Source organism: Pan troglodytes, chromosome 10 (assembly GCF_028858775.2).
Source record: "Pan troglodytes isolate AG18354 chromosome 10, NHGRI_mPanTro3-v2.0_pri, whole genome shotgun sequence".
Classification (NCBI taxonomy): Eukaryota; Metazoa; Chordata; class Mammalia; order Primates; family Hominidae; genus Pan; species Pan troglodytes.
This window is the reverse complement of record NC_072408.2, coordinates 23,477,931-23,494,486: the sequence shown is the minus strand read 5'-3', so window position 1 is coordinate 23,494,486 and position 16,556 is coordinate 23,477,931. Positions and strand designations below refer to the sequence as shown.

The 16,556-nt window shown below is 41.8% G+C and overlaps 1 protein-coding gene across 25 annotated transcripts in view; it reads right to left on the bottom strand.

Annotated features, from left to right (window-relative positions):
• The window catches only part of MGST1 (microsomal glutathione S-transferase 1), a 263,100-nt gene extending 246,991 nt beyond the window's left edge, over window positions 1-16,109 (bottom strand). For 6 of the 25 annotated variants that reach the window (XM_063784881.1, XM_054662981.2, XM_063784879.1 and 3 more), the window contains exons 1-3: window positions 15,448-15,583; window positions 8,844-8,991; window positions 5,515-5,609 (exon numbers count right to left, since the gene is read on the bottom strand). In XM_063784881.1, coding sequence (XP_063640951.1) covers window positions 5,515-5,609; window positions 8,844-8,969 — 221 coding nt within the window. In that variant the 5' untranslated portion in view covers window positions 8,970-8,991; window positions 15,448-15,583. Of the gene's footprint in view, window positions 1-5,514; window positions 5,610-8,843; window positions 8,992-9,183; window positions 9,395-15,259; window positions 15,593-15,627; window positions 15,699-15,944 lie in introns of those variants that run through there. The other 19 variants (XM_054662977.2, XM_054662973.2, XM_054662976.2 and 16 more) reach the window with 15 other exon arrangements.
• Window positions 16,110-16,556: the final 447 nt, after the last annotated feature.

Genomic DNA, 16,556 nt, shown 5'->3' with positions numbered 1-16,556 from the left:
TTCCAACTGCCAAATAAATTCGTTAGGAATGATGGTGCAAAACTACAAAGGACACACAAAAAGTAGGATAGGTGAAAGAGAGAAAGAGAGAATTTCCTAAATGTTTTCTTTATAACAGAGCTAGAAGAAAACAAAAAGCATGTTTTAGCCACAGTTTTGCTCCAAACCATGGCACCTTGGGTTTCTCTGGCTAAGACCGAATACAAAACACATCTACTATGGACTTGACATTTTTATTATTATTGTTGTCGTTGCTATTGTTGTTTTTAGAGAGGGGGTCTTGCTCTGTTGCTCAGGCTGAAGTGCAGTGGTACAATCATAGCTCACTGCAGCCTCAAACTCCTGAGTCTCAGCCTCATGAGTAGCTGGGACTACAGGCCTCACCACCATGCCTGGCTAATTTTTTAAATTTTCTTTTTAGAGATGGGGTCTTGCTATGTTGCCCAGGCTGGTCTTGAACACCTGGTCTCAAGCAGCCCTCCAGCCTCAGCCTCCCAAAACACTGGGTTTATAGGTGCAAGCCATCATGCCCAGCAACATTTTTAAAAATACTTAATTTTAAAATGTCACGTCCCTTAAGTCTACAGAATTAGAAATTGCTTTAGAATCTAGGCTAGAAATGGAGAATTTGATAGTTTGTCAGCTATTGATGTGTATTTCAAAATGAAAACTATTTCTGCTTTACGTTACTCTCTTCTATAGCAATAAGCATATAATTATTACATATTGCCTGCTCGACGATCGTCACTCTCCTCCTCTCCTTTCCTTTCTCTTGTCTTCCCTAGATTATCTCTAAGCTTGTCTCACAAAGAGGATGACTACATAGAGACATGAAGAGGACAGCAGCAGCCCAGCTAAGTAATGATTTGAAAAGGCTTCAATACAGAATAAAAGCAAAGAGAGGAAGGTGTGAGTGTTCCTGTGCCCTCTCTTTCATGGAGCAATACAAGTACTACTGAGAATGAGATGGGAAAGAAAAGACAGGAACACCATTTTCTATTAAAGAAGGGCCCACTTTGTCAATGACACCTAGAGTATTTGTTTTGCCCCTGTGATTTCTCCCGCAGCATCACGGAGATATCGTCACCTCCAATCTTAGGCACGTTAGTGTTCTCCTTCACAACATGCCAAAAGGACAGACATTTTAAGGTTGAGGAAGAAACTATAAAAAGGAGACTCTCTGGAAAACAATGTCTACTTCTATGCCTGTGTTACGCAGTTGACAAATAGAATGGAATGTTAAAGCAGAGAAGAAAGTCAAGGACAGTAAGAGGACCATGAGGGTAGAGGGAAGGAAGGTCAAGGGGCAGGGGTTCCTTTACCTTTCTAGCTCCTGCATGTTTTTCTAGCCTCATTTTCTCTTTATCTTATTCTCCCTTTTGAGTTCTCTTTCTCTTTCGTCAGCCCTCAAAATGTTCTCAAAGATAACACTCCTCATTATGCTAGTAAGGCCTGTTGTCCACAGACCCTCATACTTATGCCAATTTATGCTGTATTTTGTACTTCTTTTGAGACTCTGTTCCAGGCAAACAGTTCCCCAGCTTTCCCTGTGAGCACCTGCTGCAGTGCGCTATCACCCTTCCGTCCTAACCCTCCCCTCTTCTCCAACGACAGACTCCTTCCTGGAGCGGCAGCTTCCTTCACGTTAGTGCCATTTATGGACAGCTGCCAAAATCTATCACCAGGTGGACATCAGTCTTCCTAAGAGTCCACTTTCTACCTGGGTCTATTACCCTTCTTCCCCATGATTACATTTTCCCATTCTTCTTTCTCCTTTGGACACACATGCCCTGGCATATATTTGCTCTGTGACGGACCTTCCCACCATCTCTGTGCTCTTGAGGCCAGAGCCGCGCCTCCTTCCCTCAGATCAGAATTACTTGGATCCCAGCATCCACCTGACCTGGACTGCCATTGCTACATGCTTCTGGGGACTGTCAGGCTGTGAACAACTGCAAAAGGAGCTGCATAGCAGGCTTTTCCTGATGCCCTCATCTCAGCCAAAGCTCTTCACCCTCAGCACATAGCCAGCCGTGTGTTCACATTCTCACAAAGGAATTTTCCCAAATTGATGAGACTTCTCTCCTCTTCCTCCTTTCAAATCCTAATACTCTTCAAGGTCTTCCTTTATGAAATATTCCATGGAACTAATGGAACATGGCTTCATATCATTCTCCCATTCCTATATGCATGTGGGTCTTTTGGGGGCGGGGAGGGGGGAACACTATAAACCCCTGAGGGTCAGGAACCCAGTTTTAAAGCTCTTTGATAGCATCCCAATACAAGAAATGACAGTGATACATACACAATAATCTCTCCATATATGTGTGTTCATACACTGGGGCCACGAGGGACATCATCCAGTTCAACCCCTAGCCTATGCTCCAGTCTCATGACAGAGTCCCCAGCAACTGTCACTTAGACTCCATGGAACACTCTCAGTGAAGGGTTATTCTCTACCTTTAAAGGGAATATATTCTAAATGTCTCTCCTGTCCCTAAATACCAACTCAAGCCTTTATTTTGTCTTTCGAATGACTCCCTGTATTTCACCAGCTGGCCCGTTTGCCTTTCAACTTTCCTTTTATCTGTTTGTGTTGAATGTATATGGTCTTGAATGCTTCCTAGACAAGCTAAGATGGTATTAAATAAATAAATAAATCTGTCAAGTGCTTTCTAACCATCACTGGTTTCTGTCTGTCCAGAACTCAAATAACTGACTTTAAGTCACATATCTTGGTATTTCAACACATATTACCTCAAGTTTTTAGTTAATTGTTCCTATTAAAGGATGTATTGTATGTGTATGTGTATGTATTAACTTTCACAATTGTTGCACACGGTAAAGCATACGTTTCACTTCATTTGTAGCCCCATTCTGGCTCTGTCGTTCAAATATGCTAATAGTAACAGCTTTACAATGACTGAAGTAACGAGAGAGGTGAAAAAAAAAAGTCTAACTTAAAAATGGAAAGGGAAGATGCTGGAAACGCTCTCTCTGAAAAGTATCTCCAAAAGTGTGTTATTAGGCACTTTTTCGATGAAACAGGTACTATCTCAAAAAGCATTATACAACTGGAAACTCCGCTCTGTTGGAGACGCTCTTCTCTTAGTATGCGGAAAAGCCAGTGTCTCATCACCAGGGGGCGCTGTGCACACAGTCGCTGCACCTCCTCCAGGACTCGGAACCTTTACAGAACTGGGGTCAATTGTTCTTTCTAACATTCATTTGCAACCTGACTAGCGGATCAATTTAGATAACGTCGTTTTCCTCTAAAAGTACAATCCCATGGGCAGGGAGTAAGGGTGGAAGGTCGGAAAGAATAGTAGGGAGGAATCTAAAATCCCCAAATAAAATACCTTTTGTTACGCTTTCACACAGGAGACTTACTTGGATTTTCATTTCAATCTTACTAATATTACTGAGGGTCTAATTGCTTCTGATCACTTTCCAGTTCTGGGCAATTTTATAAATACAGGGCCATGACTAGCATCATGCAGGTGGCTGCCTGCTCTAAAAGGGGAAGTGCATAAAGGACCAGACAAGGCTTTAGAAGTTTTCATGTCTCTTCAGTGGTTTTGAAAACTTAAGCTTCACTCGCTTTTTTTTATTTTTTTCGTCTAACACATAATTTTTCCTTGATATTGTTCTGCTGTTTGAAATTTCCACAGTGATTCTTTGTCCTGAAACTATTTTATATCCATATTCTTGATACAACCCATTTTCAAGACTCACTGATTTACTCAGCAGGGCTGCTGAATTAAGAAGTATATAACTAAGTGAGATAGAAGGTGAAATTTTGTGCTAAGTATCTGCACAGACTTTTTCTTAGAAGAGAAACATTCTTGCTTGATGAATAGCTTGGGGGTAGAATTGTTTTGCATGAGCAAGAAGGTACTTTTAATTTTAGTGCTGAAAAGGTTGAAGAGTCTGTGGGGCTAGAGGAGAGCCTCAAAAATGGTGTAACACTGGGCATTGCTTGCGTGAAGGAGGTACAGGTATGGGGCATATTCCCCAAAGAGAGGATGCTGAAGGCCATTGTCTGACAGAGAAATAACATACAACTTAAAATGTTTGTGTTGCCACAGTGTAAACGCCTCTGCACTTCCACTTACTCAAGTCTATTTTTAGCCACATTTTTTTTAGTTCATTTTTGAAGGGAACTGATGAAAGGGCTGGATTAACATCCAGCATAACCAACTGCAGAATATGAAAACATACATAGAGGCAGGAACCCAGATCCAGAGTTAACCTGGAGATGATATGTCATAAGGGAATCTGCAGAAATCTTGGGAGGGGCTTCAGACTTTCACAGAGAATCAAAAAAGGGCTAATGCAACCTAGGTGTCCATCAATATGAATTGGATAAAGACGATGTGGTACGTATACACCGTGGAATACTACACAGCTGTAAAAAAAAAAAAAAAAAAAAAGAATGAAATTGGGCCAGGTCCGGTGGCTCATGCCTGTAATCCCAGCACTTTGGGAGGCCAAGGTGGGTGGATCACCTGAGGACAGGAGTTCGAAACCAACCTGGCCAACATGGTGAAACCCAGCCTCTACTGAAAAAACAAAAAATTAGCTGGGCGTGGTGGCACATGCCTGTAGTCCCAGCTACTCAGGAGGCTGAGGCAGGAGAATGGTTTGAACCCAGGAGAAGAAGGTTGCAGTGAGCCGAGATCACACCATTGCACTCCAGCCTAGGTGACAGAGTGAGATTCCATCTCAAAAAAAAAAAAAAAGAATGAAATCATGTCCTTTGCAGCAACATGGATGCAGCTGTAGGCAAGTACCCTAAATGAATTAACACAGGAAAAGAAAAACAAATGCCACAAATTCTCACCTATAAGTGGGAACTAAACACTGGGTACATAAACACAAAGATAGCAACAATAGATTTTGGGGACTATTAGAGGGGGTACAGAAGGGGAGACAAAGGTTGAAAAACTAACGGGTACTATGCTCACTACCTGGGTGATAGGAACAATCACACCCCAGTCGTATCTTGGCTTATTGCTTTTCATTGCTCATTGAATTCCCAGTACATTAAAACATAATATCTAAAAAGAGATGGCAGTGGGGAGAGGGACAGAGAAAGAGGTTCCTACGCCTCCAGAGTGTCAACATTCTTATTTTGAATCTTATGCAAAAATACCTAATTCTTCAACCTTTTACATGAGTTGACAGTCTCACCCATGGAGAAAGATGATAAAACTCCAAGAATCTACTGTTCCCGTTTTACCTCCTCCCTGCCATTACTTTTGATACATCCCTACATAAAGCAACGTCATTAACCCCAAGAAAGTACAGATAAAAGTACAGTATTGCAAAATTGGCAACACATACAAGTGCAGTGATACTTGGACTTTCAGATGTCCAGTTTTCTGTAATTGTCATGTGGAGTAGGTAAGAGGTCTCACTTTTTTTCCTCAGTCTCCAAGACCCTGAGACATCACCAACTCCTTGACCAAAATTGTTTCATAAAGTAAGTAATTTCAAGAGACACTGGTTTACCTGCGTACACGTTCTACTCTGTCATCTGTTCGAAGATACTTCTTGGCATTTTCTCCTTTGCCAAATGCTACACAGTCTTCTGGATTGGCAAAAACCTATCCAAATACCAAGAAAAAAAACTTATTTCAAATACTGGCCAGGAGCAATAGCTCACACCTGTAATTCCAGCACTTTGTGAGGCTGAGGCAGGATTGCTTGAGCCCAAGAATTCAAGACCAGCCTGGACAACATAGGGAGTCCCCATATCTACAAATTTTTTAAAAAAAAATTTTGCATGGTAGTGGGCCACATGCATGCCTGTGGTCCTAGCTACTCAGGAGGGTGAGGTTGGAGGATCACCTGAGCCTGAGAGGTTGAGGCTGCAGTGAGCTGTGATTGCACCACTACAATCTAGTCTGGGTGACAGAGCAAGACCCTGCCTCAAAAAAAAGAAAACAAACAAACCAACAAATAACATGGGGATATTCCACCTAGTAAGTTATTTGCATTTTAGTGGAAGAAATATAGACATCCAGGTTGGCCCATTTGCAGCAATAAATCAAACACAAGAGGAGAAGAAGGCATCTATAGTTAAAACTGAATTTTTATTAACAATGCAAAGTTGTAAAAAGAGAAGCATAAATAAGAACGTGAACAAAAACCAGTGAGTAAAAATAGTGAAAAGGAAGCGAATATGGGGAAAGGCATAATTCTAAGTCATTGACTATTAGTATGGTTCACTGGTATCTTTTTCACAGTGATGTTGACATACCTTCCCTCAAGTGTATTAACATTTCCAAGCGATTGGCTCATCTGAAAGTAATATGTTTACCTGCCAAAGGTTTTAGAGAACAGGCAAGAAGCATAAAAGAGTAAGGGATGGGAAAGGTGTCTTGTACTTTGTCAGAACATGTGTACCTCTTTTCTTTTTCTAAATCAGATAAAACTTTGGGTTGAAGAATACTGTATAATGAAATTTGAGAAGCTGAACTACATTCCTAGGAATAAGAAGTACACATTCATGTATTCCTTCCTGCAATTATTATGCTCTTTGAAATAGCTTCCCCGTCCCTTGAAACTTGAAATCTGCATTTAAAAAATATTTAAGCATGTGCTACTATTTAATAATTTATGGCAGAGAAAAACACAAAATGCAAAATTAATCTCATTTGTTTTCTATTTTTTCTTAATATGATATGAACGTTATATTAGAGATAAAGATGTTGAAGAGAACCGATGCACAGGGCTGGGATACTGCCCATCAGTTTTCCTCAACATCTTTATCTGGAATAAATATTCCAGATAAAGTTCCTAAGGTCAGGCCTGTCTGTCTTGTTCATCGTAGTGCTCCCCTAAATAAGTGCCTGGCACACACTAGATGTCCAATAAATATATGTTGAATAAAGAAATAAATGTATTACAATGGAAAGGGCATTAGATTGGGTTTAATGCAATTTCAGTTTGAATCTCAGTTTCACTCTTTATTTGTATGTAACCTTGGATAAGCTACTGCTAAGGACTGAATGTTTGTGGCCCCCTAAAACTTGTATGTTAAAGCCTAATCTTCGATGTGATAGTATTGGGATATGAGGCCTTTGGGAGGTAATTAGGTGAAGAGAGTGGAGTCCTCATGAATGAGATTAAAGTCTTTATAAGAAGAGAAAGGAGAGAGTTTGCTTCCTTCTCTCTCTCTCTCTCTCTCTCTCTGTGCTCTGCCAATGTGAGGATACAATGAGAAGATGGCCATCTGCAAGTCAGGAACTGGGCCCTCACTGAACACCAGATCTGCTGGCATCTTGATTTTAGACTTACCAGACTCCAGAACTGTGAGACAAATGTTTGTTGCTTAAGCCACCCAGTCTATGGCATTTTGTAAGATCAGCCCAAAGGGACTCACAGCTACTTAACCTCTAAGTTCCCCCTCTATATAAAATGGAAAGATGAATCCTCATTTCACCTGACAATGCTGACAAGTGTGTAAAATGACTGCATGACCAAGCACACATAAAAAGCGTGTGGCTCCCGGCACTCTCCAAGTTTGAATTCCCTTCATCTTTTCTTGTAAGACAGGGTACATTTCCTTGGTGACATTCTGTGTCTAGAAGTCAGTGTGGACCTGGAAGCAGACAGCCACTTTGTTGCCCTGATGCTGCCACACATCAGTGCATGAGAGGTGTGCCCTCCATTAAACTGCAAACATCCTTCCATTATACCTCAAAATAGTAGGCCAGGCCCACGCCTGTAATCCCAGCACTTTGGGAGGCCAAGGTGGGTGATCACCTGAGGTCAGGAGTTTGAGACCACCCTGGCCAACATGGCAAAACCCCATCTCTACTAAAAACACAAAAATTAGCTGGGCCTGGTGGTGCGTGCCTATAATCTCAGCTACTCGGGACGCTGAGGCATGAGAAGCACTTGAACCCAGGAGGCAGAGGTTGCAGTGAGCCGAGATCCTGCCACCGCACTCCAGCCTGGGCAACAGAGTGAGACTCCATCTCACAAAAAAAAAAAAAAAAAAAGGAACAAGGAAACACCTTAGCGAAGACCGTGACCTATAGATAAAATCAAGGCTCTAGAGGACAAAACTCAGGACAGGTCCTAAGAGAGAAACAGATGGTCTCCAGGAAGAAGTTGCTGAATGAGCACAGGGACTACCCCCATGAAAATATTTTAACTTTGTAAAGGGAGCCTCACTCTGCGCACTTCAAGCATGTATAAACCCTGCTTGAATATAGAATATGTGCTTCAGAATCTGTCTACCACCCTCCCCACATCTGCACTTAAAAAAAAAAAAAAAGTCATTCTTATAATGCTGGGTAGAAATAGTATCCACTTAAAAAGTCAGAAGTACACAAAATTCAAAAGGCTCATATCATATGAGGCTCACTTTGAAAGTAAGACTTTAATTCTCAGCCTTTTTCTTCTTTTTCTTTCTTCTTTTTTTTTTCTATTTTTTTAACCAAAATCATACCCTTGACCTGCACTAGAGCTGAAAATACCAGTTAACTGTCTAGAAAATGATTGTTTTCTAAACCCTCATTGGCAAAATTAATTCCAAAATGAAAGAAAGTTTCTGTGAAAACTTTGATATTCCAGAATATCTCATCTGCTTAGCAGAATGATAAAAAGGTAAAAGCCATAATGAAAAAACCATTTACTAGTTTCTAGGAGAAAGCAACTGTTCCATAAATACATCAGATCCATCTGTGCCAAACGATTGCATACTTCACTTACAGCATAAAACAGTGTGCTATTGGGCTTTACCAAAAATAAAAAAAGAAAATTAAGAAAACTGCTCTCCAGAATTCCAACTCTTAAAAGTAAGAAAATATTACCTCCAAATTTCTTACCTTTCTTGTCAATCTATAGAATGCAGTTGCAGTACTCATAAGCATCATTTTTGAAAGAATAATTGTTGCATAGGACGCAAAAGCCATGAATACTTCATCATCCATTACCTGGGTGAGGTCAACCATTTTTTCAATTTTGGTCTGGAATCTTAAAAAGATTTAAATAAAATGGGAAAAAGCAGACATAAATACCCAAAATAACTGGAAGATCATTTGATGTTCTTACATTGCAGCATTAATTATACTGTTCTTAAAAATATCTTGGACTATTTGCAGAAGAAATGATTGTTTAGTTTCTAAAATGTCAAAGTAAATAGGGGCTGAACGCAGTGGCTTGTACCTGTTAATCCCAGCACTTTGGGAGGCCGAGGCTGGTGGATCACTTGAGATCGGGAGTTTGAGACCAGCCAGCCCAACATGGTGAAACCCCATCTCTACTAAAAATACAAAAATTAGCCAGACGCAGTGGCGTGTGCCTGCAATCCCAGCTACTCGTGAGACTGAGGCAGGAGAATTGCTTAAATCCGGGAGGCGGAGGTTGCAATGAGCCAAGATTGCGCCACTGCACTGTAGCCTGGGCGACAGAGAGAGACTCTATCTCAAAAAAAAAAAAAAAGTATACAATATTATATTTTATCTAGTTCTATATTATTTAGCTTGAAGACATCAAGCAAGTACTACTTGAAAAAAAAGGGTGCAGTATAAGCAAAAGTAAATAGCAAAAATGCCCTAAACATAGACTAACATCACATACTAGCACTGAGATTAACTATAAGTAGGTTGAAAGCAAAAGACCAGAGGTCATAGACTGATCTCTTTGGAAACATCAAGCTATGTACCTAGCAGCAGCACTGAACTTAGGAAGGCCTCAGTTCTTATGTATCCTGCTTTGGAGACCCAACTTACAACTTGTCATTTCAGTAGTATTCAAAACTGTAGGCTTTAGGACTTGAATTCCAGTCCCACGATTTAGCTGTTAACCTTGCTTGAGGGATTCAGTCTCTGAGACTAAATTTCTTCATTCTTAAAATCAAAACAGTAGGCCTGGTGTGGTGGCTCACGCCTGTAGTCCCAGCACTTTGGGAGGCCGAGGCAGGTGGATCACGAGGTCAAGAGATCAAGTCCATCCTGGCTAACACAGTGAAACCCCGTCTCTACTAAAAATACAAAAAATTAGCCGGGTGTGGTGGCAGGCGCCTGTAGTCCCGGCTGCTTGGGAGGCTGAAGCAGGAGAATAGCATGAACCCAGGAGGCAGAGCTTGCAGTGAGCCAAGATGGCACCACTGCACTCTAGCCTGGGTGACAGAGTGAGACTCTGTCTCCCCCCCCAAAAAAAAAATTGAAATAGTAATAGCTTCTAACTTAATGGGTTGTTGTCTAATGTAATGGAGATAAAATATGGACTGGCCCAAGAAAAACCCTCAATAAATTTATAATATCCTTATCACAATTGTCATCATGATCACCATCATCATCAATTCGAAGACAGGTAAAGAAGGAGAAGCAGGATAATGGAAACATCAAAAAAACAGGCTTGCAAATGCAAGGTAAGGAATTACCATATATGGTACTTTCATGGGTGTAATAGGGAAGGAGAATTAGCTTTACATGATCCTTGAGTCATTTCACATTCCAAAGTTACATTCAACTAAAAGCCGTTGAGTAGAGGAATGTAGTTATCTGTGTCTGGAATTGGAAGTATAATTGGGAATGTGCTGAAGAGGAAGGCCAAGACACACTGGTGATACTGAAGTCAAAACAGGTAGGAACTTAGGGTAAAGCTTAAAATGTAAATTTCCAGTCCTCTGCCATTATTCTTTGTAACCTCCTCTTGTTCTTTTATCAGCCCTGCTATCTACTTCTCTCTCTTCCACAGAAACACACAACTTTTCTCAGACCCAAGCTTAGAGGCTATTTATCCTGCTTGGCATGTAGTACTGTCTCTTCTAGATGATGTTCATTCCTGCCTTTAAAGCTCAACCCCTGCACGCGTCCTTATTAGCCTGACATCTATCAGCTGCAATCTTTCTATCCATCTTACCAGTAATCTATACATTTATATGTATCATTATTGGTCATATAGCCATCTTTGTGTTGCTGGTGAATGTGATTAAAAACCACATACATATATACTTAGCTTTATTAGAGCTTGCTATGTGTTCAACTATACTATGTACATTATGTACACTACTTTCATCACCTTTGTTAATCTATTACAATTGTCATAACTATACCCATTTCACAAAAGAAGAAAAAGGGAATTAGAGTTGTTAAGCTGCCAAGCTGGGACACGAACACCCCATACGGTTACTACACTATACTCTCTCTTTCAAGAGGCTTGATTAATTCTGCTCTCAACTCTTTAATTCTGCTTAATTCTAATTCAATTGACATTAAGTGAATGCCTATTCTGTGGCTGGCACAAGTAGGCACCCCTTATATCTGTCATCTTCTTTCTTTTTCCAGTTATGTGGTGAGGTATTAAAATTCCCATTTTGCAGATAAAGAAATCAAAGCTACCTAAGTAACCCCTATTTTTGTTTCCTTTTCTTTTCTTTTTTTGAGATGGAGTCTCACTCTGTCGCCCAGGCTGCAGTGCAGTGGTGCAATCTTGGCTCACTGCAACCTCTGCCTCCTGGGTTCAAGCCATTCTCCTGCCTCAGCCTCCCGAGTAGCTGGGATTACAGGTGCCCGCCACCACACCTGGCTAATTTTTGTATTTTTAGTAAAGACGGGGTTTCACCATATTTGTCAGGCTGGTCTTAAACTCCTGACCTCAGGTGATCCACCCGCCTCAGCCTCCCAAACTGCTAGGATTACAGGCATGAGCCACCATGCCTGGCCCCCCTATTTTTGTTTTCTTAGGCTAAAAATATACAGCTTGGATTTAGGCAAACAGAAACTACATGCGCAAGGAAAAATCCCCTAGATAGCAAATTAATCAACCTCCATAAGTCTCTAGTCTTGAAAGCACAGTATGTTAGATTAGCTCTCAGTGCAATATAATATTTTCGGTAACATTTAATGTGTCTGCTTTTGTTCTAGTATTGAAGGGGTGAAAGTCATGAATAAACTGCACTATCCTTCAGAGTGTAGGTAAAGTAATTAGCTTAAGAAAGGATCCCTAAGTCCCAGGTCTCTGTACAAAGATGTGAAGAAATACAGCAAGCGTGTGAAGTTTTTTAAAATTAAGGTAAGTTTATCAAATAGAAAGTTGCTACTTAACAATAATTTTAAAACTAAAACATTCTCTATAGGCCTCTACTAATGTTCCCAGAATGAAATTTATGTATTGATGGAAAATCAGTATTGAAAGAGTAGAGAAAAAAATGGCAGCCTCCCAGGACTGTTGGTAGGAAAGTACACAAAGAAGTCAGTGGCTGGGAAAAACGGCAATGGGAGGCCTTTTCTTTAAAAATGAACAACACACTGTGCACTTCACACAGAGTTTCTCAATCACAAAGAATGTGGCTTAACTCCTCAAGTCTGTGGGTTTGGGAGACTGGCCAGCACCAAGCCTCTGACATACACCTGATGAGTCAATGAACCATCTCTCCAGGGTAACATCTTCCCCTTCACAGGTACCCAAGAGCCAGGTAATGAGCAGTTAAAGTAAGAACATTAAGAAAGAGTAGTTGTTTATAGCATGGATTAAGGCAATGCTGTTGTAAACTTTTTTTCCCCCAAAGCTGATTTATCAATCAATTGCCATGAGTTTGCTGCACAAAACTGCAGCCATTATCATGGTTGGCTCTGCAGCCACAACAAAATTACTGAAAGCCTTTTACCAGGAAAGGTTGTCAGGAGGGAGAAGAGTGGTCCTGTATAATAATAAATAACAGGATGAAATGTTAAGTGGTTTGAGGATTCAAGGAATGAAGAAGAAATAATCTAAGAAAAGTAAGCAGAGAAAAACACTAATTTGGTTATGAATTATAGAAAATATTTACAATGATGAATCATGTTTGCACAGTGGTTTGTTTGCTCATTATATTCTCCATTCATTGGCCAGCATGGTAATAAGTATCTCAACCTCTCTTGCCAGAGACCAGAGCTCTGTCCCCTAATGTGGAGGTGACTTCTTCATAAGAGGACATGGGGTAGAGTGTCAAGTATTCAAAACTCTGGAACTAGATTGGCATTCGGGTGGATCTCGACCCTGCCACTTAGTAAGTGCAACTTAACTTTTCTGGGACCTCTTCACCTTACCTGTGAAAGGAGTTGAATAAGAACTCCCATTTCACCGGATTCTTGTGAGCCTTAGCTGAATAAAGTTAGAAAAGCGGGGGCCGAGTGCGGTGGCTCATGCCTGTAATCCCAGCACTTTGGGAGCCGGAGGCGGGCAGATCACGAGGTCAGGAGATCGAGACCATCCTGGCTAACATGGTGAGACCCCGTCTCTACTAAAAATACAAAAAATTAGCCGGGCGTGGTGGCGGGCGCCTGTAGTCCCAGCTACTCGGGAGGCTGAGGCAGGAGAATGGCGTGAACCCGGGTAGCGGAGCTTGCAGTGAGCCGAGATGGCGCCACTGCACTCCAGCCTGGGTGACAGTGCGAGACTCCGTCTCAAAAAAAAAAAAAAAAAAAAAAAAAGCTCTGGGACCTGTTAAATGCTGTGTGTTTGGTAAATAAAAAACTTCCGACTTTGGCACTGTTCTAGGCACTGAGGATTTTAGAATTTTCAAAAAGCTTTTGCATATTTTATCTCGCTTGACCTGAAAAACCCTGAGGTAGAGCAAATAATATTTTTTTCTACCTTTAGTATGTAAGGAAATTAAGGCCCAGAAAAGTAGTGAGTAATATGACCCAAATTCACAGTGGAGAGACCAAGACTGCAACTTAGTTTTCTCAAGTGTTTACCTCTGGGCTACCCACCATCAAGGCTAAGGATTCTCAACAGTTCTGGTCTTCTGGAGGCCTTTCCTTGCCAAATCTCATTCCTGTTTTCTACCCCTACCCTAAAACCCCTGTACTATCTAGCAGAGAAGAATCTTCACTTCTCAGTTGAGGAACTCCCTTTCCCTTTACAGGCTTTTGGCCAAAATGAGCAAAGTTCTCTTCTCAGGATAAGGTGGCCGGCCTTTCTGCATCAATATTGTGAAACACATGAATAATCTGGGCACGCATCCCCAGGGCCATGACTCTGCAATTTTGTACCTTCTAAAACTAACAAACACTACACATGAGATAAAGAAAAAAGATAATTCGGTGGCCATGTTGCGGATACGTTAATCTGGAACTCTAGATGAATTCTAGCATTTCCTGAAGGCATCGTGGTGGCTGCAGACTCAGCCCACTATGTGGTCTCATGCAAAGTGGGGTTCAGAGCCCAGAGGCTGCAGGTGAAATGCTGGTGCCTCTCGGGAGAGTGGTGGGGTAAGGCCTTTCTCTGTGCTGACCTCCTTTTCCAATCTCAGGGATTCATAGACACCACTCTAAAACAAACCCGTAGAAAAATTTTACTTGTCTGCCAGAGAGCGTAATATCCAAATTTGGACTGATTTGCCTTTTTTTTTTTTTAATTACCAAAGATAATCGCACACATAGCCCTCTTATTTTGGAAACAGCAGAGGACAACAAAGTCCAGTACTATCCTAAGGCCAAGAAAAGCATATGCAAAAGGTAGGTGTAGGCTGGGACCCCAGGAAAACTGGGCTTTAAGGATTGCTCACTGGAGGCCTGGGTGCCATACAGCAATGCTTGCGAGCACCCACTCAGCACTCACTGGGTAAGCAATTAGGGAGAAGAAATAGGGGAATATAAACGTGGAGCTCAGACTGCCACATTTCAAGAGAAGCAGAGAGACTAGAAGATTTACATGCACTCCTCTCTCCTCTGTCCCAAGCCAGCTAGAGCAATATATGAGACCTTAATTCCCGAAAAAGAGAGTTCCCTTCTCCTTTTCTCCTTCCACATGGCTTCCTCCTCCAGACTGGGGAAGTGGGGCACAGGTGAGAACCCTCCCAAGGGGTTCACCCTTAGCTCTCTTGTCACTGGCTATAATATCACACAAAAATATTATCATCTAACCCACATCCTCATGTTTCCATAGCTAGCATTATTAGCAGTAGTATTATTTAGTATTATTTTAAAACTTGCTGATGTTTCTCCTATCAAAGTGAATCAGAAGAGCAAATCCTGCCTTACAATAGGCATAAAGGCCACTATGCCCATGAAACCTGAGACACCGCAGGCTTTTGCACTCTTGGGGAGAACAGCAGTCGTTCAAACTACAGGCATTTCCTCCATTACTACAACTTGCACGTGCCTTTTCCTCCTTCCCCAGAGTTCAAGGGACCCTTTCAAACAGGAGGCTACTTTGACTTGAAAAGGCAAAGTTTGGAAATCATCACTCAAGCATGAAAAGACTGACTCTCTCGTTTCATTCTTGGAGTTTGAGAAATGGGAAAACTTACCCACACGGGGACAGAAATACAATTCCCTTTCAAAAGCGATCGATTGAAAAGCTAAGTTTAGCTGCTAAGTGGAGCCAAGCACTTCCAGCTGGCAGAGACCCCCCCAAGTCTTCCATCTGCCACCCACCCTGGCCCTCCCTGCCTGCCACCCTCTGCATGCCGTCCCCTTCTCCCCTCCCAGTACGCACGGTGAGGCCGAGGAGGAGGAAGCAGCAAGCCTGTCCCGCCGCCGGGTCGCGCGCAATGCAGGGACTGTGGCCGCGCGGGCCGGACGCAGGCACCGCCCCTCTCCAGTTAATCTCCTGTTAATTAGCCCTCCCACGTTTAAAGCCCGACCCCAACCTCGCCAAACCCCTCCTCTAAATCACCTGATTTACCCGCCCAGAGTAACCATCGCCTGCTGATTCCCTTTGAGCCCTTCTATTTGGCGCCCTTAGAAACTCTGGTTCCTGAAATGCCAACTCCCCTAATCAGTGGGAAGGGGGACAGTAGCCATTGTCTAGGAACTCTGAATCCTCGAACATTTCAGGATTGGGAGAGGGGAAGGAAGGGGAAGGCGGTTAACTTTTAGTTAACTGCAAACGATGAAAAAGATCACGCAGAGTTTTGGAAGTTGTTTTTAAAAACTTCGTAGAAAGTTAAAATCTCCAGGGTAGAACTAATTAGCAGGCATTGACAATATTACCTTCCCTTAGACTTCACCTCCCCCGCGCTGGTAGCAAGGCCTCCTTAAGAGGCTGACAATGACAGAATGTAACCCTCAGTAAAGATCACTTACGGTGTTCCAAATTCATGATACCAGACAATTTGCTTTGTCACGGTGTCCCCTCCTGTTCAGGGTCCAGAATGAAATTGGAGGCAATTGTACTGGATCAGCTCATTACACAATCAGCTTAGTGTGTTTTTTTACAGGGAGGTTTAGAGGAATGTTTAGGGAAGCCGTAGAGATTTAGCCTACCATCAATATCTAGATTAGGGATACTTCCAAGCTTCCTAGTCCCCATAGTCCCCACAATATTTATGGATCTATCTTTCATGGGTTTATACGAGAAATGTTTAAGGATTTCTGTTTTCAATCTATATTATTTCTCTCCTAGTGCTATATCTCAGACACTCACCACCTGTTGCAAGGTCTACTTCCTTTTTTTGCTCTTAATTTACTCCTTTAGGCTTTAAAGGATATCCCTAGGACTAACTTTCTAGGATTTGATGACAAGTTCATGTTCTATTAAAGAAAGAAATAACTACCAGTTTGCTCTAGAACAGAAATTAATCCAAGGAAGGTCTGGGAATGATT